We start from the raw sequence: 27,676 nt of genomic DNA, 5'->3' as shown, positions 1-27,676 counted from the left end.
TCCTCTGGTCCCCTCGGGCGTCCCGACTGGGCTCCACCCTCAGCCGCATGCCACAAAATGTTCCAGGGGTTCATGGAAGGCAAAGCTCTGCGTATGTATGGGACATATTTTTTGCCAATCACCTATCCAACTCTGCTTGTCTTCATTGTAATATGTTGGCTGCTTGAGTACAGTTGGCACACGTGATCACCTGTGTGATGATATTATGATATCGCTTGAGATTCACATATGTGTGTTCACTCGCACTTCGGGGAATGACCTTTCTGTGTGTGCATGAATGCAGCTTGCTTTATCATTACCTCATGTGAAGTGGTGGGGAAATGTATGAGCCCACATATTACTTCATGCCTTGCATGGGCATTTAAAGTTTGGTGAAAATTTTTAGAAATTGCTGGTTCTATGTAAATACCCAAATCATCACTATTGCAAAGCTTCCTTTTTTCTATAAGCAAAAAAGTAACATTACCAACACTTTCATTTCATTGTCCAGCATTTCCAAAGCATTCCACTTTTTCGGGATGCATGAGCCGATCTCTGCCTGAATGTCATCTTCTGGCAGCTCCTGGCCGAGTCTGGACAACTCACAAGCTCTCCTAAATCCCGGTGAAGTGAGGAGTAGTTTTCTAAATTAAGAAAACTGATAAAATGCTTTAATTCTAAGACATAAGATGAGGACCACATTTGTGTCATTCTGAGATTTCTAAGCTAGTTAGGGCTGTTTTCCTATTCTGAAATGCTTGATAAATACGAGCACTGGACTCTGACTCCAGGGCAGTAACATTGTTGGCTTTTAAGCCATTCCTGTGTAGCCTGGACTGTATTCTTGGGACTGTCGTCTTGCTGGAAAAGCAAATCTTCTCCCAAAGTGGTGATTTCTTGTAAACTGTATCAGGAGTTTCTTGTATTTTGCAGCTTTCAATTTCTACCATCTCAAGCCTTCCAGGGCCTGCTGCCACCACCATGATTCTTGGTGGGGATGATTTTGTTATTAATGTGTAGGGTTTCCCTTTACACCAAAGACAGCATTTATTCTGATGGTCAAAAAGTTCCACCTTAGTGTCAGCAGTCTCTCCAGTCTTAGAACTGATGCTTGTAACTCCTTCAGAGTTCTCAGGGGTCTCTTAATGCCCCCCTGCCCCGCCCCAGGACTCATCCTCTTCTTACACAATCTCTCAGTTTTTGTGAACAGCCTGCTCCAGGTAGATTTACAGCTGTGCCGTGCTCTTTACATTTTTTTCTTTTTAACTGGACTTCAAGGAATATTTAGTGAGTTAGATATTTTCTTATCTCCAATCCCCTGACTTGTGCTTTTCAATCATCTTTTCACGGAGATGCCTGGAACGTTATTTTGTCTTCTTCATGTAGTTTAGGGCTCCACCTCAAGTCTGACCTTCCAGATAAGGTGCATTTAGAGTAAAGTTAACTGAAACCCCAGACAGATGATCACCATTGAACTAGACAGGTGATTTCTAAAGCCAATCGATGATTTAGGTGTGTCATATTAACAGGGATGAATATTTAGGAGATCAATAATTTTTTGTTTTGTGTTTTTAATTAATTTAGGCCACTTTGCAGATATCTGTTTTCACTTTGGTATTAAAACATCTTTTTCTTTTTTCTTTTGATCATTGTCAAGAAAGCCAAATTAAATCCATTGCAAATCAAAGTTGTGTAATAATATAATAATAAAATGTGAAAACTTCCCGGGGGTGAATACTTTTTATAGGCACTGTAGATATGTCTGCTATGTGAACCTCAGACATTAAGGACTAATCTTGGGGTAAGCTGTGTGTATTGGATTCCAGGAAGTCATTTATAGATACCACTTCATTATTTAATTTCTTTTACAGATTACAGAACCAAAGAGCTGTCTAGATGGAGAAGAACAACAGGTCACAATGATTGCCCTTGTCAAACTAAGAACTTTACAATGTTTGAAAAAGAAGAAAGCCCTGTGTACACAACACCTCTTACATGTGTACAAGAATTGTCCAGTAAAGGAGATGTCAGTTGTGCACAAACAGATCTTCATAGCAACCATTTTACAGATGAAGAAAATATTTACTTACTGCCAGACTACCTCACTATTGATTGCTTTCATTGTAATACAACTTACAAATACAGCAGGCAAGGGAGTAATGAGGAGAGGAGTAGGCCACAAACAGCAGGCAAAAGGCCCAGAAACCACTCCTCTAGAGGGACTACAGGAATGAACAGCAGCACAACAGAAGAGAAAGTTTATAGAAAATCAACTGGAGATGAATATCATGAGAGGGAAACAACTGAAAACCCCTCTGAGTTACGAAGAGTAAAGTTAACTCAGGCACAAAAGAGTGTCTCCTTTAATTTACCCGATTCAGTAAATGAATGCCTGAATTCTCCTAAAAGTAAAAGAAGGAAAAGCAGCACACATGACAGCACAAAGTTTAAGCAGCCCATTGGTAAAACAAAAGGAATGAGCGAGGAAGTGGAGAGAGGTGTTTCATATTCAAAAGCCACTAAAGCAGAGAAAAAATTTTACTCGTCCACTCAGCTTACATTAAAACCCAAAGCCTGTTTAGATGGTTTACTGAAAGTCAAGATCAATTTAGACCCTTTCAGACGAAACAAAGTTTATCCAGTTCAAGAAATGTGGATTGAGGAGAAGCCCATCCTTCGAGAGAGTATGGACCATGATCAGATAAAATCAAGGAAAAAGGCCAAAACAAAACAAGTTCAAGAAATGTGTGAAGAGGAGAAGGTCACTCTTGAAGAGAGTGTGGACCAAGATCATATAAAATCAGGGAAAAAGGCCAAAACAAAACAAGTTCAAGAAATGTGTGAAGAGGACAAGGTCACTCTTGAAGAGAGTATGGACCATGATCAGATAAAATCAAGGAAAAAGGCCAAAACAAAACAAGTTCAAAAAATGTGTGAAGAGGAGAAGGTCACTCTTGAAGAGAGTGTGGACCAAGATCATATAAAATCAGGGAAAAAGGCCAAAACAAAAAAGCTAAAAGAGAAGTCAGCAACAACTGAGTGCGCTATACCTGTTCTAGATCAATCAGCTGCACTGGATGCCCCAGACATTAGATCAACTGGGAAGATGAAATCCAAATCAAAAACTGAAAGACCTAAAACTGTGAAGGATAAACACAAAAGTGAACCTGATCAAACATCAAAGAATATTAAAGACGAGGTAATGTCGCCAAGCCTCCTGCAGAGCAGCAATTCTCTGCAAGAAGAGCTGCACAGTAAAAGCATCAGTAAGAAAGCCTTGAAGCAGAGTGAGAATGCCAGAGACAATATTACAGAAATCACAAGCCATGTATCTACAGAACCCAATGTGAACAAGCTCCCAGTAAACACAGAAGGAAGGACCGACAAGCAAAATTCAATAGAATTTATCACACAAAGCCCAGAGACCAAAAACACTGAGCATCTATCAAGTGAACAATCCTCAGATGCTGATCACAGATATCAAAAAGACACCACCGATATATCAGATTCTGATAAACCTAAGAGCAATGAAAGACTGCAAATAATCCATGAGACAAAGGAGCACATAGGAGAAGGTGCTTCTGTAAATGTTGACTGTGAGGTATTAAATGACATTTTTCCACCCCAAGATCTGCCCTCAGCAGATGCTAATACAATGGCGGAGCAGCATGAAAACAATGAAAGCCAGAAAGCTGAAACTCCAGAGCATAAAATAGCTGTGGACTCAGAGGACTGCCAGACTGACCCATCTCCAGAAGACATTGCACCACAGCTGTCAACACATCTTGAAGACAGTACAGAGATGGCAGAGCTCCCCAAATTGGACAAGACACAAACACAGGATGACATTTCAGAAAATACTCCTAATGAGAGCATTACTGTAACAGAAGAAGAACCAGCAAATGAGGTAGAGGATGCAAAACCAGAAGACCCCACTGGAGCTGCAGAGCCGTGTAACATAAATGCACTTGAAAATCCAGTTAATGGCCACATAGCCCAAACCTTGTTATCGGTTACTCTGGACTCGGGAACATCTCAGACTCAGCCCGAACTGGAAATTATTGCTACAACTGAGGAACATGTAAACAAGGAAAACCTTTCAAACAATAACAGCACTAAGTCCTTACTTGGCCTGTCGACCCAAGGTGACACCAGCAATACAAAAGGCTTTCAGGCAGAAACACCTAAAGTGCTCCTTATTCCAAAAGTGGCATCTGAAAAATCTGCCACTGATTCTGTTTTGTCAGGTGTTGGCATCCTACAAGAAATCGACATGGCGTCTGGAGACAGCAGTCAGAAGAAGAAAATATGTTTGGTTCTTCCTGAACAGTCAAATATCAAGTCACAGCACACACTCAACAAGAAGATACGATAGCCCTTGATCAGCAAACTGTAACGTAGCTGGTTAGTTAGTTCAGAAAGCCACACATGCCAAGAACTTCATCCATTTTGCAAAGTCACTTTGTCTAGTATAGTGTCATAAGGAGCTGAAGCCTACGTAGACAGCACCAGATACAAAACAGCAGGCAAACCTGGAAGCAATACCACTCTGTTGCAAATCACAAATCAGTCTAAGCACAGTGGCAGGAATCCATTATGAGCATGAAGAGAATAAGGAAACTCATTAAGAAGACACCCAGATGGGAGTTAAATTAGGGGCCACGAACTGAAAGATAGCAACATCACCTGCTGCATCATCATATGGGACAGCCATCCAAGAAAACCAATTCAAGTAAAAGATGGAAGTTACAGGAAAGCTTTTTTCAGTCTACAGGACTAAATATGTTAAAGATTCTCTAATTTATTTTTCTCAGTTTGAATTGTATTGGTACTGTTTTTAATAAAGCTTTTATCTTTTTTTCATTTTTTTTCTTTTGTTTAACAGATGCACCTGGTCCCTCAGATTTTCTACTAAAATTGTGTGAATTTTATCCATTCCCATTATTTTATTTTATTTATTTATTTATTTATTTTAAGAATTCTGCATCACAGGGCTGGAGCCTACGCCAGCAGCATCAGGACAGAGTGCCACTCCATTACAGTAATTCATACTGGGCCAATTTAGAGTTGCCAACTAACTTAAACATAACCACTTTGGAATGAAGAAAAAAAAAACAGGAAAAACACACATGCACAGACAGCACATGCAGACCTTACACAGACAGTGTCCTGGCTTAGGACTCCAGACCTTTGAGGAAGAGCTCTTAAAGACTGGGACATCTTTTTTTACTCTTTACACACTAAGTGAAGTCTGCTGTCCGCAACTGTATGTAAATAACTACAGTTTAATTAGAACAATCTACACGAGAACAGGCCATTCAGTCAGTCCTATAAAGCACCCTGGTACTATCCACTTAATTCTTCAAAAAAAAAACCAAGTCTAGTTTTGAAAGTCTCTAAAGTCTTACTGTCTACTACACTATTTAGTAGCTTATTCCAAGTGTCTATGGTTCTCTGTGTAATGTTTGTGTGAAATTTACCCTTAACAAGTTTCCATCTGTGTCCCCATGTTCTTGATGAACTAATTTTAAAATAACAGTCTCGATCCACTGTATTGATTCCCTTCATAATTTTAAGCATTTCAATCATGTCACCTCTTAATCTTATTTTGCTTAAATTGTATAGGCTCTGCTCTTTTAATCTTTCCTCATAATTCATCCCCTCCTGTAGTTCTAGAACAAGCCTAGTCGCTCTTCTCTGGACCTTTTCTTGTGCTGCTATGTCCTTTTTTGTAGCCTGGAGACCAAAACTTCACACAGTACTCCAGATGAGGCCTCACCAGTGCATTATAAAGGTTGAGCAGAACCTCCAGTGACTTGTACTCCACACATCGTGTTATATAACCTAACATTCTGTTAGCCTTCTTAATGGCTTCTGAACACTGTCAGTAAGTTGATAGCGGAGAGTCCACTATGACTCCTAAATCCTTCTCATAAGGTGTACTTTAGATTTTCAGACCTTCCATTGTGAATTCAAACCTCACATTTTTACTTCCTACATGTAATACTTTACATTTAATTACATTAAACTTAATTTGCCATAGATCTACCCAAGCCTGCATGCTGTCCAAGTCCTTCTGTAATAATTTAACGGATTCCAAATTATATGCCAATCCACCTTACTTGGTATCATCTGCATATTTAAACCAGTTTTTTACTTATATTCCTATCTAAATCATTTATATTTATTAAAAATAGCAGCAGCCCAAGCACTGACCCCTGTGAGACACTACTCTTAATATCAGCCAGTTCTGATAAGTTTCCTCACAATATCACCCTTCAATTCCTGTGTCTGAGTCAAGTTTGCACCCATCTAAAAACATCACCCTGAACTCCCACTTCATTTACTTGATGTCCAACCTATCATGTGGCACCTTATTTTACTAAGATATAATATCCATGTTGCCTATTGTCAAAACCACACTGTGACATACTGTAGTTTACAGCTCTTATTGACGAGACTGGTAGAATTTAACTTTAATTTCCAACATTCTCTATTTTTTTGTTTGGGTTGTGCTATAGTCATACAGTATGATCACAAATATGTATTTGTGAGTATTTGCTATCACAGTTGTCCATATGTTAGTTTTCTATGTATAATTTGCCTGGCACCACAGATGTGGTCGAGTTGCAGTGATGTTGTGACTAGTGACCCTGAACTGGATTAGCAGGTTCAGAAAACAGAAGGATCGATGGATTTATCACAAACAGTGTCTGACATTTGTAAGTACAAAGTACAATAGTCTCTCATTAATTTCTGTGAGGGTTTGTGTGGTTGCCTCACAGTTCCAGAGGCCATGGTTTGACTCCTGACTTGGTCAATTTAAGACTGAAATTTTCATTTTCTCTTCATCTCTAACAGTGATTTTCTCTTAAACCCCAAAGATGTGTACAGTACTGCACATGTGGCTAACTGGATATTCTAAAGTGGGCTGATATGTGGGGGGCTGGTTGGACTGATTTTGTCACATGATTGCCCCCTGCAGTGGACCATTCTCCATAATCATATTGTTTTTGGCTTGCACTCAGTGTTCTGAGCTCCTGCCCCCTTATTATCAGTTATAGGTTTTCTTGATTGCTTTGATGCAATTCTCACATGAGTAACATATTTACCCACCTACATTAGCATTTCTCGTTGCGTTTGTACTCAACTGCTATTGTTTCTACGTATACTTAACTACTAAAGATGTTTTGTCATTGTGCTGATGCATTTCTCATCTAACTCTGACAACTCCTCAAAACAGTTTGTATTTTTGTCAATCAGAATTCTAGATCTCTCACTCTCAATGTCCAGCATTACATTTCTTCAGATATGTATGAGAGTGCAAGGCCAGTCAGATGCTGTCACTGGTATAACTAAAATTGCTGTTGAACTCCAAACAAATGTAACAGCATCTTCTCAGAACACGTTCAGTTGAAAAAATAGAAACCTATGTTCTCAATCTTGTATCACACTTGCATGTCATGGCACTGCGGTAATTACACACAAGCATATGTCATTCTCAGGTTTCATCCAGTGAATAGTGCTGAAAATAGAGCAGGAAGAAGGTGTCATGCAGGTACAAGGACCAGGCTTTGTGAGAGGACATCGTGTCCGAATGCTTGGTATGGCAGGGGGCGAGGAACACACAGAAGACAAGAAAGAGTCAGGGGCAGGGGTAGAGGGAGAGAAGTGAACAGAGTCTAAAGGGTGTCTAATGAAATAAGGGCAACAACTGTGGACCATATTATCAACCATGGCCTAAGTGTGGCTGAAGCTAGTCAACAGGTACAGCCTCAGGTGCCATGGTCTACACTGGCTTCTGTAATAAGGACATTCAGAAATGAGAATGGGTGTCTGATCCCCCATTTAGTCTATTTCAGTGTCATATGAAACATTTCTGCAGTTTAAATAGTAGAATCTGTGACCTCTGTAGAACAATTGATAAATTGATGACCTTTGCATTGTCAGAATAGTACCACTGCCTCATTCTGGTGGGAGAAGACAACTTTTGACACCATGACAATTGTGGACGTGGTGAGAGAAAACAATGCCATTAGGCTAAAAGAGATCCAGCGAGCTGTTGTAGAGGATGATGGAGTTTTTCACAACAAGTGGATGCAAGTAAACTTAATGTACACAACTGAAACAGAAAAATTTAGATTCAAAGTTAAGGGTAAAAGCAAGGCAAGATTAGGCCTTAGGGCTTCCCTTAAGTCAGAACTTTTATTTATATTTGAGCTAAAGGTATCTCCTCCTTTATTAGCCTTACTGGTCACTTGATAAGAACAAATATGCAAATGCAAATATAATAAATAAGTTAAACAGCAATTGATGCTATTTAGTAAAATTTCCCTTAAACAGATCACGCTGACCCAATGCAATAAATAAATAAATGATTGCTGCACTACAGAAATCTTCAATACATAGGTCGCTGTGTATCTGGTTTTCCCAAGGGCAGCGAGTAGTGATGCTTGTGTTTATTTATTTATTTATTTTTTGCAGCCTTGCAGCTTCAGGGACCTGGCATCAAATCCTGGCCTGGTCATTGTGTGTGTGCAGTCTTACCTGGTACTCCATGTTTCTTCTCATATCCAAATGTTTTAGAACATTGCCTGAAAGTTCAATTGTTTAAGAGAGGCTGTGTGCGTTAGCGTACCTGTAATAGACAGAGATAACGTACAGGGTGGGTTCCTGCCTTGCACCCAGTGCTGCCAAATCAGGCTTTGTCCTGCTGCTATCTCACAATTAAATGAATGTGTTGGAAAATTGTAGAATGAATTATTAATACATACAAGATTTTTAACTCCTCCGTTTACAGCACATGCAGAGTGATGCCTTCAGTGGGGCCTTCATTTGGGTTTGCTATTGTTTGGTGTGTGCTATAGGCTGCCATGGGCTAGAAGTCTGCCACTGGTAAAAATCTACAAAACAGGTCGGACTCTTGGGCAGGATATAATGGCCACTGCAATACAGGCCTACACTGCTCCGTCCCCAAGGCCAAGTTGTGACAGGATATGGCCCACACACACCACACACACTCCACACACACACCTAAGTCCATAAATTTAATTATTCACCATGTGTTGCCCACAGTTACCAGTGTGTCAACAATACCTTTACAAGTGTATTAAACATTTAAAGGAATTGCATCAGGGCCACCTCCTAGTATTAAAAGGAATAAGTAAAGAAAAAGTGGCAGCAGCCCAAGCAGCCCAGGTTGAAGCTGCATAATATGACAAGAAAGGTAGGCAGCTGATGGATCTTCCCTTCTTGTCATGTTACTTTGCCTGCCTTTATTTGTTCTTCCCATATAACATGCTAGGTCATGTTTCAGAAGCTCCTGGAGATTTTCCAGCACACAAAACAAATGAACAAGTGCAGAATTAAGTGACCGGTAATCCTGTACACGTCGCTATCTGTACCTGACAAGATCCTACCTCAGGACAGACGTTCCATCCTCTCATAAGAAGAGATGAGATTGGTTTGGGTATGGAGTATCCAATCGGGGGTCTGATGTGGTGGTAGGCCATGTCTGCTGCTGCTGCTGCTGTAGAAAACAGATGAACACATAGATTTGTATTTACAGTACAATATGCAGTCAGTCAATAATAATGACAAAAAATACAAATGATGGAAGGTAAGGCAAGCCAGGCAAGACCTGAACAGCTTTATCAATCCAGTTATGACTCATGTAATATGGTAAGAGACAATGAAAGTGTAGAAATGTAGGGGGAAGAAGGATAGATATAGGATCAAAGTGTGACAGACAGCTATTTGAAAGAACCACAGGATGCATTCATGCAAGAGAACAATATTGATAGACAATAACTGGGGGATTCGGGTAGCTCGAGGGAACTGCATCTTCCTAGTAGATCTGATGTTAGAATGCAAAGCACAACGCTGCTGGTTTTGTCCCCACTATTGAATCACAGTCTGACCCTGGGTGTGTGGTTTTACCTAACAGTGTTTAAGTTGTAGAACTATGGAAGCAACTGATTAACAGTGTCCTAATAATCTACCTGGAAATGGTGCAATGTTAAATCTGGTTATTTGCTAAAGTATTATAAAGCCTGGAAACTGTGCACATTGGCATGGTGTCCAGTCCTTTACCCCCAAAATGGATTAAATGGGTTTGAGAGTATTATGTTTCGTTATCTATGTTTGATACAGCAATGTGGTTCACACTAATGGGGCCTCCACCTCATTAATGTCTATGTGGAGTCTGCATGTTCTCCATGTTTCTGTTGACACTATATTTTTAATAACAAATCTCAAAGACACAGATATCAGGTTAGACGTTGTCTCTGAAATGCTCTGTACGAATCAGTATGGGTGTGACTATAAGCGTGCCCTGTGATGGACCAGTGCCCCATTCAGTGTTGGTTACTATTCTCAGTTTGTTGCTTCTGTGATAGGCTATGTGACCCAGAATTGGAAAGAGCAGATTTGGAAAACAAAGTCTGGATTTAGAGTCCCATTTAGCAAGGAGCTCGAAGTCAACAGGCCTTCACCTCAATTCCTCACTTCACCACCTTCATCATGGACACACATTTACTTGTAATTTATGAGTATCACGTATGTCAACAATAAATCAGATACAGGGATTGAAATAGGAGAAAAAACCAAAAGCTTTTTATTGGGTGGAGGTAAAAAAATATTCCAAAAGTCACGCTGGAGGCTACTTTTACAGGAGTACAATCATTAACCAATTTATTCAATTATCATCAAGGTTATTATAGTTAACAAAATATAAAATCAAAACCAAAACTATTATTAAAAAAATATTTTCGTAAACTGATTTTAAATTAATTAGCAAAGCTGAAATGAAAGACTAAAACTAAACTATTAAAGTAGCTGGAAAGATTAACTGAAATAAAATAATTTACTAAAAATATTTTTAGTTTTAGTCTTTGAATGAATATTCTTGTCATTAGTCTTTAACACTTGTAACTTTTAACTCTAAAACAGAAAGAAATCCACCATGAGCTGCCTGAATATATTCATCCAGTGAACGGCGGCTGGTAAAGGAGAGCAGCTGTTCATACGGGAGAGTAAAGCGTGTGAAATAGAAAGCAATTTACTGTGCCGCCTTTCTTTGCGCTTGTTGAATATCAAGATGTAATTTAAACGCCTGAAATCGGAATGTGCTGGTCAACAAAACCTTTACTATATGAACATAAAAATCACGAGTGAGTAACGTTTCAGTTTATTTCTCAGGTGCCTTCATTTTGTTGACAGTAATTCAACTGCCACTTCGCACAGGAGAAATCCTTTCTGAAAATAAAGCGGGACTGATCGAGAGACTGACTAGATCATCATACAAGATCAGCATATTGTTGCTGACCAATCACTTTTGCTTTAAAAAAGTAATGCGCCTGAGATGGAATCAGAGATCAATATGGCTGGTAGAAAATAAAAAGCGCAGTATGGGAGATTTTTGAATGCAATATTGAAGGCATTCATTATAAGCATATTGTCTTGGAGCAGGGTATGTTGTGTGGTATAGACATTTAATGTAAAAAAAAAAAACCTCAACCTTTAAATTCACCTAAATTTCATTACAAATTGGCCCATTCTGGGCAATAAAAGAAGAAAAGATAAAAAGTGCCAATAATCATTGCACATTTGTTCAGCACAAATTATATAGAAAATATTTTAAAAAATTATAAAATTGTATAAAATTGTTCATATTCAGTATCTGTTTTTGATTATGTTTGTTGTTACCAGACAAAAAACACAACCAGATAGTAAACGATGTAGTGTTGTAAGCTTTAAAACTCATATCCTAACCTGTTAAGTGTACAGTTCCATCTGATTTGTGACACAAAACTAAACTCCATTAGTAGCTCTTTAACCATGCTTTAATTACTAAAACTAAAGGATATAAAAATAAAATAGAAATAAAAACTAATATAAAAAGGCAAAACTATAATAACCTTGATTATTATTAATACTAGGATTAAGACTTAGCCTCTGACTTTTTACTATTAAACTTAAATGAATTTTTAAATCAAAGATATGCTGTTAACATCACAGACACAGACCTGAGCCAGTTGGTCAGCCAGTTATCAACTGCCTTTTGGACGAGCTGGGAACTTGAAACTTGTCACAGAGTGAGTGAAGAGGATCAGAAGAATCTGATGGCTACCTACATCTATAGCATCTGAACATGCAAGAGACTCAGAGAATGTAAAGTGGGATATATTAAATGTTCCTGTACTCAGCTGGTAGCATTGTGATCACCGCTACCTTTTGCACCTTATTGCAGGAACAGCTTGCCCGAAGATGGAAAAAATATGGAGCAAGTTTAAAAGTAAGGGGGAAACTACTCAGAACTGGCTTGTCTCCATAAATGTGGAATGTTCGATTGCTTTTAAAAAAGTTCAATGAACTTTTACATGTCATGGTGAGTCACAGCAAGTTCAAGTATTGTGGCCCTTGTTTATTGTGGGGAACCAGCTTAAACTTCTTATTTCAGAAGCTATCCTTATGGTGTCTATCTTCTCTCTTTTCTTAGGTTTGTTTTTCATTCACGTATCATTACACTCTTAATCCTAGACTAGAGAGAGCTCTGCCACTCCGATGCACAAATGTTTAACACTCTCTCTGAATAGAATAGAATAGAATAGAATAGAAAGTCTTTATAGTCATTGTAAAAAAATGACAATGAAATTACAAGTGCCACTCCAGCTGGGTATAAAAAAGTAAATGACACTACATTTGTGAAAAAAAAAAACTACAACACATATTACACATAAGAATAACAACATCCACCCATCCATTTTCCAACCCGCTGAATCCGAACACAGGGTCACGGGGGTCTGCTGGAGCCAATCCCAGCCAACACAGGGCACAAGGCAGGAACCAATCCCGGGCAGGGTGCCAACCCACCGCAGGAATAACAACATAAAAATAATAAATATTAAAAAAATATTATTGCACTAAAGGATATTGCACACTTAGCCCAGTTTTTAGATATAGGTATATATTATATGTAAAATAAAATATATATTTAAAAAGAAATGAGATCAAAAATTAAACCAGTAGTAACAATAAATTTGCTTATTTTTGTTCACTGCATTTGTGGCCATTGGGAAGAAACTGTTTCTGAATCTGTTGGTCGGTGCTTTCAAAGATCTTTAATGCCAACCAGAGGGCAACAGATCAAAGAGGTGGTGACCCGGGTGTGAAGGATCCTTAATGATATTTGTTGCTCTGGTGAGATAGTGAGAGCGGGTAATGTCTTCCAGGCAATTCAGACAACAGCCTGTGATTTTTTTTGTTGGTAACAGGGAATAGAGAGAAAAATGGGAAGTGTATCTGACAGTAAAGCCTCAATTTGACTCCAGGAAATCCTCTTTTCCCAGTCAGTCCTAGCCAGTTCAGCTACATTCATTTTACTGGAAAGGGAGTACTTCAATACATCCGATGGCAACACAAGACCTCCATACTTTGGCATCTTCATTCTCTAGTCTCCAATTAGCAGACTGTATAGCACAAAATAAAAAGATTTGCTTTCTCCTGCTATGCTTCATTAAATATTCCCAGTATTAACACTGCTTCTTGTATTATGTTATTCAACTGGCAGCTTGGCATCAAAATTGAGAAGTAAGTAACCTGGCCACCTTTACAGACCCAAAAACCCTCTTTGAATCCAAGCTGGGATAACTTCTAAGTGAAGCCTTCCTTTTCTCCCAATTTTTATAATGGTTCATTTCTTCGAGATCAGATTTTATAAATCCTCCATGACAGGGTAAGAAACTTAGAATTAAAGAGAGCCTTGGAGTAGAGTCGCTGCTCCTCTGGATTGAGAGGAGCAAGTTGAGATGGTCTGGTCTTATCATGAGATGCCATCTGGCTGACTCCCCCTTTAGTTGTTCTCTGGACATCTCACTGGGCAGAGACTCTGTGGCAGAACTACAGTATATTTAATGGCTGGTTTGGAAACACCTGGAAATTCCCCAGGAACAGTTGGAATCTATAGCTGGGGAAAGGAAATTTGTGCTGCTGCACCGCGACCCTGACCAGGAAAAGTGGCTTAAGAAAATTAAATGAGATGAGTAGGTTACCCAATTGTTTATTAGAACATGATAATAACAGCAGGTGAAAATAAAATCTAACTTTCAAAGTAAAAAACAATAATAACTTAATTCAGGCGTAGTGAAAGAGAGGACATATGAAATGTGTAACATAGCAAATCCTACTCTGCCATTTCTGAGACCTGCTCAGACCTCTGTCATGAAGTAGCTGATCTCTAAGATCATGCCTTCTCCACTTTGGCAATTTAAGATGAATGGAATCAATTTTTTATTTGTCGAACATAATCTGTTTTATGCAAAAATGAAAATATGTTGGAAAAAAAAGCAGAGGAGGGTAAGTACCCAGAGTGCTGCTTCATTTGTAGGTGTTCATATGAAAATTGTAACTTGAACACAAATTTGCAAAGCCGGCCCGTAAGAAAGAAAGAAAGAAAGAAATCCATTTATATATTTTTAAACCTGCTTAGTTCAGGGTCAAGTGGTAATAAAATGTATGTCACATTAGAACAAAGCAATAATTTAGGAAGGACATTGTAATTTTGTTTTGTTTCTTACCTGGTTTCAGGTGTGCAAATGGAATTTCTCCCGTTAACAGCTCCCAGAGACAAAGGGCGTAACTGAACATATCAGCTTTAACAGTGTAGCGGGTGCACTGTGTGAAAACCTCTGGGGCCATCCATCGCAGGTTCTGTGGATTCAGAAGAGAGGGAATTACTGTGGCTCACTATAATCACTCTTTCACTGCAGGCATTGCTTCCCAATTACTTAAAAACAAATGTTTGCCCTGTCAGTAAACTTTGTATTGGTCTTACAGTATGGTACAGTGCAAAAACTGAGACATGACTACGTGAAACTAACACTGCATACAATTTAACCTTTTTAATTTCTCTTAATTACTGGCAGGGCACTGACTTTTGAAGAAAGCCAGTCTTGTTTGACAGTAGTATGTTATTTATCTTGGATTATTAATGTTAGTATTTAAAAACATGTAAACAAAAACACACAGTTCTTGTGCTTTTCAAGTGTGTTTTTTACACTTCCTACCTCTAATAACACTATGTGAGGAGACTCGGCCACCAGAGTGTATCTGGCAGTTAAACGTCATCAGCCGAGTGACAACATTAACAATGTGATCACAGAGATTTTTAGATATGAGACTTGATGAGCACTGTAATAAACATTCAGAAATTTTAGTTGCAACAAAATCGTAGGCAAATGTAGCTTAAGTTTAAGCGATAACAATAAATTCAAAGTCAAAGACCACCTAACATGACAAATGCTCAAGAACAAAATTTTTCATTAAAGTCTTTCCTTTGTAATAAAAAGGCTGCCATGATGTCACAGGTGACATGACATGGGCATCACATGCCTAACAAAGATCATTAGAGTAATAGTGACCCAGAGCTGTAAAATGGTGGCTTCAATGTAAAATGAAGCACACGTAATTATAGCCCCTGAAGAAATAAATGCACAAAAAAGCCCAAATAATGTAACTGAAATAACTGTACATACAAGAATGACAAATAATTTTAACCACTCTGACAATCAAGAGCCAAAATGATACAAACCCCTGGCTGTTTCGTCATGTTGTCCTCATCCATAGACAGAAGGAATCTGGATTCTTAAAAAGAAAATGAAAGCAATGAAAGAGAAAGTCAATAGTATGTTATTTAAAAGTAGAGTGACCAACTCGTGATCAGCTAATTTCAGAATATCAACATTAAAAAATCAGAACACCACAATAAAAAAAACAAAACTGGATTGTTTTCATTGGTACATCAGATTACAAAATACCTTGTAATAATAATGTATGAACGTGTCCCTTCTTGGTTATTATCTGTTTTCTGTAAATCTTCACATATCAATTATTAAAAAAGGTAGGTTGAATAAATTAGATACACCAAGGTAGGTAAGTAAAATGTTTACGCATTAGTGCTGTGATCCGGTACAATGCCTTTTAACATCATTCAGTCTGCCATGAGAGATACTAAATGATTTTCTACACTAATTGCAAAAACATTTGTAATACGAGAAATAATATTTCTTTATGAAATCATATTTTTGCTGCAATTCTTCTCTATAAACACAAATTCTTTTCATTTTCTTTCTCTTTTTTAATCTTCATCGTTCTCAGACATCCATCCATTATCCAACCCGCTTTATCCTAACTACAGGGTCACGGGGGTCCGCTGGAGCCAATCCCAGCCAACACAGGGCGCAAGGCAGGAAACAAACCCCGGGCAGGGCGCCAGCCCACCACAGCGCATACACACACACTCACACACCAAGCACACACTAGGGACAATTTAGAGTCGCCAATGCACCTAACCTGCATGTCTTTGGACTGTGGGAGGAAACCAACGCAGACACGGGGAGAACATATAAGCTCCACGCAGGGAGGACCCGGGAAGCGAACCCGGGACTCCTAACTGTGAGGCAGCAGTGCTACCCACTACGCCACTGTGCTGCACTCTCTCAGACATGTTCCTTTGAATTCAAACAAATAAATGATTAATTGAATCAAAACAGTATCATTTAAAATGTTTCAATTACTCTAAAATAAATAAATATCTTCAGAAAAATGATACACAATCACCGTATTCAGAAATGTGTGTGCATAGCTCCATTTCTACCTGCCTGCTACAATTGCAACTGAACTGACTGGATGACTCACAGCGATCTCAACTGTTTAGTTTGGGATTGTAAAGTGATAATAAGCATTTTTATAGTCATGTTTTTTGTATACAAATTCTGATGTTTATTTTATGTGTTGAGTTATGGCTACAAAGTTTAATTTCATTAGTGTCTTCTTTTTCTTGATGTATGTGATGCCTTTTTTGAGATTACATGACATCACGCCAGAGATGTAATGGAAGTTGCTCTTTGAATATGACAGTGATCACACTATGATTTACCCCTGCAAGGATAATTCTCTTGTCAGTGTCAGTTACCTTATTTTTCAAGTAGGCTCTAACACCTAGGACTGTGCATTTGTTTTTAATTTTGCTTTGCCCCGACCTTTTATCCCTGTGTTCCTGGTGAGTGTTGTAAAAGCCAGCCCTGACACAGACAGGCATAGGACACAAGCTCAAAGCACACAGGACTTTTATTTTCTCGTATACCTTGTGGGTAACGCCTTCCCCGTTCCCACAGGCTCAACAGAGTCCAGCACAAGCACAGCACAGCACAGCACAGCACAATAACACTTTTCTCTTTCTTACTCCTCCACTCTCCCTCCAGAAAGTTTTGTCCACCTCCTCTCTACTCTGGCTCCTGGAGTAGTGGCTGTTGGCTCCTTTTATCGCCTTGATGACCGATTTCTCGCAGCACTTCTGGGTGTGGCAGAAGAGCTACTCTGTAGGGCTCAGCTACAGCACCCCCGGGTGGCACTCACAGATCCCAACAGGGCTGCACCAAACTCCAACTCCTATGAATTCTTGCAGGAGTCCTAGGCACTGCTGTAACCTAGGGGGGCTGCCATCTAGCATTCTGGGGAAGGTACAGTCCTGACCAGGCTTGCTCCCCCGGTCCATACAATGAAGAGGCATCCCGGTTGGACAAGGAGCCCAGCCGTCTGTGACGGAGTATAAAAGGGAAATCAACATAAAATACCTGCTGTCAGCTCATTTCTACTCGGGTTGATTCTTAGCATGAAACATTAAAAGCACGGCAGTCTGTCTAAATGGTCAGAATCCAAATAAATGACACAGATAACATCAAGACAAAAAGTCTATGGGAGGCCATGGATGAAACAACCTTTAAACTGCATTCTCTCCTTTTGTTCCTGGTTTGGCTTGACCTTAGAGTTTCGACCCCTTTTTGATTATGTCCTTGTTTTCATTATTATCTCCTGATATTTTAAAGTGTTAACAATAATCCCTCGGAACTCCACTGTGTCCTTAACAGATGACTTGTAAAATTATTCTATTGGTTTTTGAAATTTCTCACTCATATCTCTGAGTCACGCCAATAAAGTTTAGATTTATTCAAATTACTGCTCAATAAGCATTTTCAGTGAATCAAATACACCACAATGGTCAGAAGAAATGGCAACTCGGCATCAAAATTTAGATCAGAATATTAACACATATTTGAAAGGAAATCTAAATTCATCCATTATTGTATCTTAACACTGCTGCCCATTTTATTTAAAATCAATTATGAAAATGTTGTCAGAGTTTTAGAATGCTTAATGGTTTGGCAAAATTGCACGTCTGTCGTCTGCTGACCTATGTTCTTAATCTCTTAGATCATTCAGTGTTCATTTACTGCTCTGCTTAGAATGAAGCAACAAGAAGAGAGTTGTGAAATAGCATTTCGGCTACATGTTTGACATAAAATGAAAAGAAAAACAAATTAATCCACATTGTTGTTAGAATTGTCTGTATTGTTGTTTAGTATTGTAATGACCCGGCAGTCAGCGTTAACAGCATGGTGCATTATGTGTATTTCGTTAGAGTTTACTTTTTGTGTTAATTAAGCAAGGCAATCGATTTCTTTTGCACTATAAATGTTATATGTGTTTATGTTTCAGTTAGTTGGGTGAGCTTGGGTCATTTGCAGCCCAGGTATATAAAAGTGTAACAGTTACCATTATGGAGAAAGATGTCTTGATGAATGACCTTGGCTATGGCCTTGCATGTATTAAGCTTTGTTTTTGACTCTCTGCTCTATTAAAGAGATAATAAAGGACAGAGCTGTGTCTTGCTAGATATTCCATCTATGCAATTATTTACGGAGACACTCGGGGTCGTGCGGTGTATGGAACACGAGTGTTCGCCTGCTTAATGAGCTAGGTACAGCTGCGTGTATGGCGCTGGAATTCCGCTAGCCGATAGCTTGGGGGAAGTGCGCAGCAAAGTTCAGCTCCGAGAACTTCAATACTCAACTACCAGTTGTTACAGTATTTTGTTTATTAGCCATTGAAACTAATGTGTCCTGCCAGATGAAGAAGGAGGAAAAAAGTCTCAGCAAGTCAAAATAAACCTTGGTCACAATGTAAGCGAGCCCACCCGTCTCTTTAAATCTAAACTTTCCTGCCTCAAAAATTGCCTAAAATGTATTGGAGGATGGATGTATGCATGTGAAGATGAAAACTGGGAGAGTTAAACAGTCTCACAAGAGAACTTTAAATCAAAGTCAAAGATGGAGGATAAAAGTTTAATAATCGAAAGTTACAAAAACAAAATCGCTCAAAGTTTTAAAGAGCTAAACACAATTTTGGATGACTAGGTAATGCGTAACGAGTTTTCTCCGCAGGGTGTCTGAGCTTTCCCTTAAAGACAGGGTAAGAAGCTCAGTCATCCGGGAGGGGCTCAGAGTAGAGCCGCTGCTCCTCTGCATCAAGAGGAGTCAGATGAGGTGGCTCGGGCATCTGATCAGGGTGCCTCCTGAACGCCTCCCTGCCCCCACAATCCGGATAAGCGGAAGAAGACGGATGGATGAATGGAGGTAATGCCCCTTGCTGACCTTTTATTTCATTGCAGCAATGAAAGTAGGACAACCATAAACAATTGTGCCTGTAAAAAACAAAATGGCATTGAAGCAATACACAAAATTATTTTAACAATTTTAAGTATACTTTAAATTAAAAGAAAAAACAGCTCCAGGATGCTTCAAAACTCATAATATGAATGAAAGAGACTAGAAAAGCACAACATTTATTTAGAAAAATGAATTGCAACCAACTTATCCACCTCAATATCTGTGTGACTGTGCGTCCATTTGGATGCTATGTCTCCATTACATGCCATTTGGCGTGGGATTCATTAATGTGTTGCTATTGTTTGTGATGCACCAACTAGTTCATAATAAAATGTAATTAAAAAAATCAATAACAATAAAAAAGCAGTGAAATGTTATGTTGATTGAGTTTACATTTTCTTTTTTCGCTTTTTTAAAAAAAGAAAGCAACATTCCATACAATCAAGTCAACCTTAACAAACAAGAGTTCAACCCCCACCCGAGAGAAAGAGAGGAGAGCCAACAGCCAGAAGAAATCTTTAAAAACAACTAAGAAAGGAGAATGTCCTTCTCCTCAATATCAATTCTTATTCTAATTTGATTTGATTAATTACTACTTGCCATATTTTAGAAAAGTTTTGAACAAATTCACTAAGTGAGAATTTATTTTTTTCCAATTTCAAATAGTATAGCATATTAGTCACCTTCTGATTTAAAAGAGGTTAGGTGGGATTCTTCCACTTAAGCAAGATAAGTCTGCATGCCAGTAGTGTAGTAAAGGTAATTACAGTTTGTTTGCCCTTCTCCACTTTAAGCCCATCTGGGAGTCTACCAAACACAACTGTTAATGGATTAGGAGGGATTGTGACACCAAGGCTGGCTGATAGGCATTTAAAGATTTTGCTCCAGAATGATATTAGTTTGGTACACATCCAAAACATGTGGCCCAGTGAGACTGGAGCTCGAGTGCAATGTTCACAGGTTGAATCATGCTCTGGATACATTTTGGACAATTTTAAATGAGATAAACAGGGTTGATAAATAATTAAGTTGAATAATTGAATGCTTTCTGCATATGGATCTGGAGTGTATTCTATGCATGGCTGCCTTTTTCCACTTTTCAGAGATGTTAAGTGAAAGGTCCTTTCCACACCGCACTCTAGGACCTTTGAAAGGATGGAACTTTAAAATGTTTTAATTACTGAGGTGCTGTCTGAGTCTTCAAGACTGTATTGCCTCTGGAATAGAAATGGTTGGGAGGTGAGAGAAATTGGGCAGGTTACTTTTAGCAAAGTTTCTAATTTGAAAGTAGTGTAAAAATTGTGTTGATAGGAAGTTACATTCGAAGCGTAATTGTTCATAAGATGTAAGTAATTGTTTTAATCCAGGACATTTTCCAAACATAAAATATTGTGCTGGTTTGAGAGGGCTAAAAGAAGTGATTATCATGTAAAGGTGCAACAGACAAGAGCTTCTGTGCCTTAAAGTGCTTCATGCATTGGTTCCATATTCCGTGTGATTGACGGAAAATTGGATTATTAGAATATATTTCTTTCTTTTTTACCAAACCACTTACTGATTTGGAACCCGTGGAATAATACTCTGCATTATTTTGCTAATGTGGTCATTGTTTTATTATAAAAATATATTATCATTATGTTATAACTTTTTTACACCACCGCTTTGCTTTTTGTTTTGGATCATGGCAGCTGCCATTTTGTGTTTGTTTTTCAATAGCTCCAGCTATCAGTCACATAATTGATGGATTGATGACCAGGGCCATCTTAAAAACATCATAGGCCCCCAGGCAAAGTAGCACACTGGGGCCCCTGTTTTGATAGCAAAACAGGAACATACCAAGGCCTCAGAAGCATCGTGGGCCCCCATGACCCTAGAACTCCTGGCCAGTGCCCATTGTGCTGATACATTAAGATAGCCGTGTTGATGACATGTGATGTCACACGCCAGACACTGTTTAAGAATGCAGAGGACAACTCCCGTCCCCTATGTTTCTGGATGAATAAAAAACCCTTGTAGTGCGTTTCATTTGTGATTCTGTTCGTCTTGGTGTGCCTGAAATACGTGCCTATTTTTTGATCAATGCCTTTTGATTAACTTTTTTTTTTTGTACTTTGTGGTATTCTGGTTTAGTGAGATCCCTGGCTTTGGCCCATGAATGTTTTGACTAAGATTTTAAGGGTTAATGTTCCAATTTTTCTTACATTATTCTTAGTTTTGGTTGCATTTTACTTATACTTGAATTAAATGGCTACTATAGTTATAACTATTTTTGTCCTAAACTGCCACCTTGGGAAAACCTTCACCTAGGATCAAACCTCAGCTTCCAGAGTCTCAGACTTTCTGTGGAGTGAACACACATGACCTAACCATCTGATTTAAAGAAAATCTGTAAACCAACCAGGTAGGTGGCTTGTATGTGTTCAAAGTACCACAGTTGCAACATGTTGTGACCAGATACTAGAAGAGAATTTTTGAACTTCATTATTACAGAGAAAAAAATTGAACTTAGTGAGCAGTACCTCCAAAATCAGCAACCACAGCATGCCCATCTTCATACAGCAAAATATTATGGCTAGAATAAAAAAAAACACACACACTTAAATAATAATTCAGAACAGTTTCCTTACCCACCAGTTTTTGAAACTGAAACCATCCAAAAAAGTAACACAGTCTGCATAAAGGAAATTAATATAAAATACTGTCAGCTCATTTCTACTCCTACTAAAGGGTTGATTCATAACACAAAACATCCACAGCTTGGCAGACACCGCTGTCAGTCTAAATGACTCAAGAAAAGACACAGACAGCAATAAGACGTCTGTGGGAGGCATGGATGAGACAATGCACAAACATTTTTGGTAGAAGCAAGTCATTAGGGTTTGCAGGGAAGCCATGTTTGTGTATATCAGCAGTTCTCAAACTGTGGGGCGCGGCCCCCTGGGGGGGCACTGAAGCTGTACAAGAGGGGCGTCGATTAAATAAAGAAGACATCGAAATTCATTTTTTACATTTTTATTTCAAATTTAAATTTTCAAGCATATAATCACAACAAATGCATTATAACTAAAATTAAAATAAAACATTTCTGCTTTAAAGTACTGTATGCAGCCTGTCCAGGTTTGGTTTGATATTTGAGATAGACACTCTGAGCTCCTTTTCTATTTGAAGTTTGTTTCTATGATGAGTGGCGCCGCTGCTGCTGCTGCTTTTATAGTCGCATATTTTCAATCCAGAAAGTTCGAGACGTATTGGTACCTGTCGCAAACATTCGGGTAACAGTAGATCAGGTGATAATGCAGTGCGTCTGCACTACATTGGCAGCGTAACCAATATTGCCAAATTGAGTTAAAGTATTTACTGCCTATTGGGTTATTTTCATGATACAACTGATACAAATAACAGCGGTATAATATTTGTCAGACTTCATCGGTGTCCTCGTTTACGAGATTTTTAAGAATTAAAACATATTTAATCTTTTCTTTACATAAAAAAAAATTAAATAATAAACCACACAAGGCATTTTAACAGTTATTAAAGCACTTTAAAAAAAAAAATTGCAAATATTTCATAGAAGTTAACCAAACACATCCAAATCTTATGGAAGTAAAAATGATAGGATACCGCGACACCACACGAGTATCACACCTTTGTTAGTTGTATCATGGGTTATTCTCATTTATCTTGTATTATGCAGGGGGCGCAGAATTATTCCAGGTAGAAAAGGGGAGGCGCCTAATATGAAAATTTGACAACCGCTGGTGTATACAAATCTACTGACCTCAAACCAGTTATTTCTGCATGTACAACTTTCATTTTGAGTGCCTAAATGTGCAACTTGCACTTTCAATCCATGTCTACTTGGGTTTCTTCTCACATTTCAAGATGTACTGTCCAGTCAAATGTCATCTTTCAAATTTTGTGTGCATCATTCAAGAAGTGTTTTGTGTGCCCATTGCTCTCAATATGGTATCTGCTACTTCACAACTCAGATTATGGATGGATGATGTGTTTCAAGATAAAATTTCCTGAACTCATTTATTTTAATAGATTGTTGATGGACACAGTCTAGACATACTAAATCTGTCATAAATTATACAAATAGGCCCACCCGACCACTTTAAACTAAACACGTACCACAGACTGGTCTTCTTGGAGTTGTGGATGGAAACTGGATATGGGAACAACATGCAGAGTGCAGACATACAGAGCCCTGGCTGGGATTTGAACCTAGGACTCTGTAGCTGTGAGGTGGTTATAGTAACCAATTACACTCCTTGAACAAATACATGCCTATAATTTTTTTCAATATATATTAGTTAAGATTTATGCAGAAAATAATGTTCTGAGAAATGATTTATGACTATTCATTTCCGAACATGTTACCTCGTATTGTGTAGTAACCACATTACCTGACAAAGACAGATAAAAGAATAATTTAAAAAGCACTTGGTATCTCTTGCCCTACATGCTCCTTTATTGCCTTTCCTCGGTGTCCTCGCACAGCTGTACCTGTCAACCAGCACTCATTCTCTCCAGTGCATTCCTGTTAAGCCTGCTGCTCGGACTCTGCCATTTCTTCCTCATCTCCTGTCCGCTTTTATACTCCCCATCTTTGAAGGCTACTCTAAACTTACCTCCTATGTTTTGACTCTTGATCACAAATGAGCCGTTGATACCGGTAGTAGTGAGGGTGCATGGTCCTCAATCACACTACTTCACTTCCTGTTGAGAATCCATGTGGCAAGAAAGGTGCAAGATGACAAGGTATGGCAGGAAGTTGCACCACTTTGGATGGACCCTTGGTCAGGACTTCACTTCTGACCTTGCCGCCATGTGGGCCCTACCAGGAGTACACGACTCCTAATGGCATTGCTCAGGGGATCATCGCATCACACAAACCACTCTATCACATTAAGGCAACAACTCAATGGAGGGTTCCTGTGGTAAATTTTAAAACACAATTTTCTCCCTTCTCTCCAACATACAATTTCACCTCAATCCTAAGCCTGTCCAATAGGAATATATTTATAATAACAGTGACAATACTGTATTCCCATATTTAAGATTGTAATATGCAGTATATCCTGTAAAGTATTCATCAATTTTAAGGCTACTACTAACTTATTATGGAATGAAAATCAATCAGGCAAAATGCAGTGAAATGAGAATAAACGAATCAGCCTTTATTTTAAATAATACATTTTAATGGTGAGCACCATGATGACAGAACTTGACCAAGCACTTTAAACTAAGTGAAAATCACAAAATAAAATAAGATAAAGCAAAATAAAAAATTAAAATGCCAGAGCCCAAGATCACTGTGTGTATGAGTGTAGTGGAAAATCTTTATGTAACAATTGTTGCTTATTAAGGTTTTTAGTTATAGTACCTTTTGTCTAACTGATGTAAGCAGGATGAGTTCATTTTAGTGTGCAGTGCTTCAAGGTCGCTCCATACTTGGAATGAAGTATCAAGTATCTCTATGTAACCTAATACAGGAGGATCTAATGTCCCATATATGAACATATTTGTAATAGATTAACATGTTATGGGCTATATGCTATGTAATATTAATAATATTCTCTTGGATATTCATTCTCTGTAAAGCCTTTGTCAAACAAAGGATTGTCCGCACAACCGATTTGAAATATAAGAGTAACCCTGCTTGCATCTGTGTGCTCCAGAGATATTTTTGTTAAATAAATTTCTTACATTTATATATTACTGAAGTCTGAGAAACTGTTTTATGTACGTTTGGTCAATATATTATCCCTATCAGTGAGGAGCAGGGGATGTTTTAAATGTTTCTTAGAAACAAGCTGCTAGTGCGTCTTAGTTCAGTATAACTGAGAAGTTAATTGTTCTACTACAGGGAAGAGCTGCCTAATGGCCAAGGTGTTGGACAGTAAAACACAAAAGTCTGCCAGGCTAATTCACCCACAATGAACTCACTATTTGAGCCTGAGTGAGTCACTTTAACATACAGTATAAGGCCTATAGAAACATCTGCACTATACTTGCGATATGAAAGAAAATGTTGGTGCAATCAATAAATATTAGGATAAACGTCTCCTAGACTGAATGTCGGTGTAGCACAGCAGATATTACTAATTAAAGGCAGTCTTCACCTATCTCATGACAACCGCTAATTCACTGACCATTATGTTGAAATGAATCACTTGTCTCATCATTTAAATGGTGTGCATCTAAAGAGCAGACTGAAATGCTGGTTGAATGATGAATTGATTAATTGATTGAACATAAGAGGAGACCATTCTGTCCATCAAGCTCGTTTGTTTAGCTAATAGCTAAGCTTTCCCAATATCTCCACCATACACTTCTTAAAGGTTTCTACTTCACTTACGTGCATGTCTTAGTAGTTTGTTCCAGATTCCAGATTTCACAACTCTTTGAGTAAAATTGGATGCTTTACAAATTGTTCTATTCACATCGTTTACTGAGATCTGTCTGTACCTGGAACCGAAGAGGCGTCCATAGAAACACTTGTTTTAATAATGGCACAGTTTGCTGTCAAAGCTTATCAGAATAACACTTGCAAAACCACTGGAATGGAGCGTATTGTGACATGACCTGACTCAGATAAGCTGCTATAATAAAATGAGGTTTCTGAAAAGAGGGAGGAAAGCTTCCAATAACCAACAGCAGCCTCCGCACTGACAAGCTACAGATTTATAATTGTTTTCATTGTGGTGAACAATACTCATTAAGAAATAGACTTGTAAGTGTTATTTTCTTATAAAGCATACAAAAAAACCTTAAAAGAATAATGCGACACTGTTCTGATTGAAAATGAAGCCAAACCAACTTTATTTTATTTATGTCTTGATTGTTACTGGGCAAGTGCACAGCAAAATGAATGAGTCTGCATGTTGGTCACTAAGAGAATTTCTTAATCTCCAGACGGACGCTGCAATGTTTTGTTTCAATGTTCCCGTACCTGGAGGTAAGCTATTTTGTTTATGAGAACTGAGAGTTATTAAGCAAAGTGAATGCTTAAAACAAGTTAAATTACGGTATATTATTGATATCCTATTATTTAGTCATCGGTCAGTCATTCTCCAACCCGCTATATCCTAACACAGGGTCACGGGGGTCTGCTGGAGCCAATCCCAGCCAACACATTATTTATTATTATCTTATTATTTTAAAAGTGGTCACAAAATTGTGAGGTGTCCTAGAAGGACTGTGTCGTAAATTTGTTTTGGAGAACGAAGGGAAAGCACAGAAATATACATCTAAAATTCTTTTATGAGCCAACAGGGATGCCACTATTAATTTTAAATTAGTTACAGAATTAAAAACTTAATGAAGTGTGAATGTAGTATATTACAAATCTTAATTGCAACAATATGAGAATTTTGAGTATTATTTTGCAAATGAGCCGATAGTTCAATATGAGAAAATTGAGTATTATTTTGCAAATGAGATGGTAGTTCAATACCATCCATCCATCCATTTTCTAACCCGCTGAATCCGAATACAGGGTCACGGGGGTCTGCTGGAGCCAATCCCAGCCAACACATGGCACAAGGCAGGAACCAATCCTGGGCAGGGTGCCAACCCACCGCAGGACACACACAAACACACCCACACACCAAGCACACACTAGGGCCAATTTAGAATCGCCAATCCACCTAACCTGCATGTCTTTGGATTGTGGGAGGAAACCCACGCAGACACGGGAGAACATGCAAACTCCACGCAGGGAGGACCCGGGAAGCGAACCCGGGTCTCCTAACTGCGAGGCAGCAGCGCTACCACTGCGCCACCGTGCCACCCTAGTTCAATACCTTTTTACTAAATTTGGTATGAATGCTTTTTGTTTTTTATCTGTTTTACTGTAAAACCTTTATAAAATAACCAAACTGACTGGAATGTAACATTGGGGATTGTTGCTACTCTTTCAGAAATTGTATTTCTACTTTCATAACTGGGTGGGACACTGGTTGCTGCTAGTGGCCCCTTGTCCACAGCCCTGGGTTCAAATCCAGGGTCAGACTGTGATGTTTGCATGCTCTCTATGCCTCTGGGTGGGTTTCTCTCAATTCTGTGGCTCTTCTTCCTCATCCCAAAAGGACGCATGTCAATTGAGAACTCCAGATTAGCCCTGAATGACTGTGGGTACCTGCAATAGTGCACCCTATAAAAATGGTGCTTCATTTGAGACAAAC

General features: G+C 38.6%; 2 protein-coding genes across 4 annotated transcripts in view; one reads left to right on the top strand and one right to left on the bottom strand.

Moving 5' to 3' along the window:
• The window catches only part of lrrc53 (leucine rich repeat containing 53), a 28,183-nt gene extending 23,403 nt beyond the window's left edge, over window positions 1–4,780 (top strand). The window contains exon 6 of the mRNA XM_039736149.1: window positions 1,851–4,780. Coding sequence (XP_039592083.1) covers window positions 1,851–4,354 — 2,504 coding nt within the window. The 3' untranslated portion in view covers window positions 4,355–4,780. The remainder of the gene's footprint in view (window positions 1–1,850) is intronic.
• tnni3k (TNNI3 interacting kinase) overlaps window positions 1–27,676 on the bottom strand; it is a 118,736-nt gene that overhangs the window by 32,866 nt on the left and 58,194 nt on the right. For 2 of the 3 annotated variants that reach the window (XM_039736150.1, XM_039736152.1), the window contains exons 18-21: window positions 22,004–22,056; window positions 15,569–15,621; window positions 14,556–14,688; window positions 9,399–9,508 (exon numbers count right to left, since the gene is read on the bottom strand). In XM_039736150.1, the coding sequence (XP_039592084.1) occupies window positions 9,399–9,508; window positions 14,556–14,688; window positions 15,569–15,621; window positions 22,004–22,056 (349 nt within the window). The remainder of the gene's footprint in view (window positions 1–9,398; window positions 9,509–14,555; window positions 14,689–15,568; window positions 15,622–22,003; window positions 22,057–27,676) is intronic. The other variant, XM_039736151.1, reaches the window with a different exon arrangement.

This window comes from Polypterus senegalus, chromosome 14, assembly GCF_016835505.1.
Source record: "Polypterus senegalus isolate Bchr_013 chromosome 14, ASM1683550v1, whole genome shotgun sequence".
Classification (NCBI taxonomy): domain Eukaryota; kingdom Metazoa; phylum Chordata; class Cladistia; order Polypteriformes; family Polypteridae; genus Polypterus; species Polypterus senegalus.
Note: the sequence above shows the minus strand (reverse complement) of the source record. Positions and strands in the feature narration are given on the sequence as shown.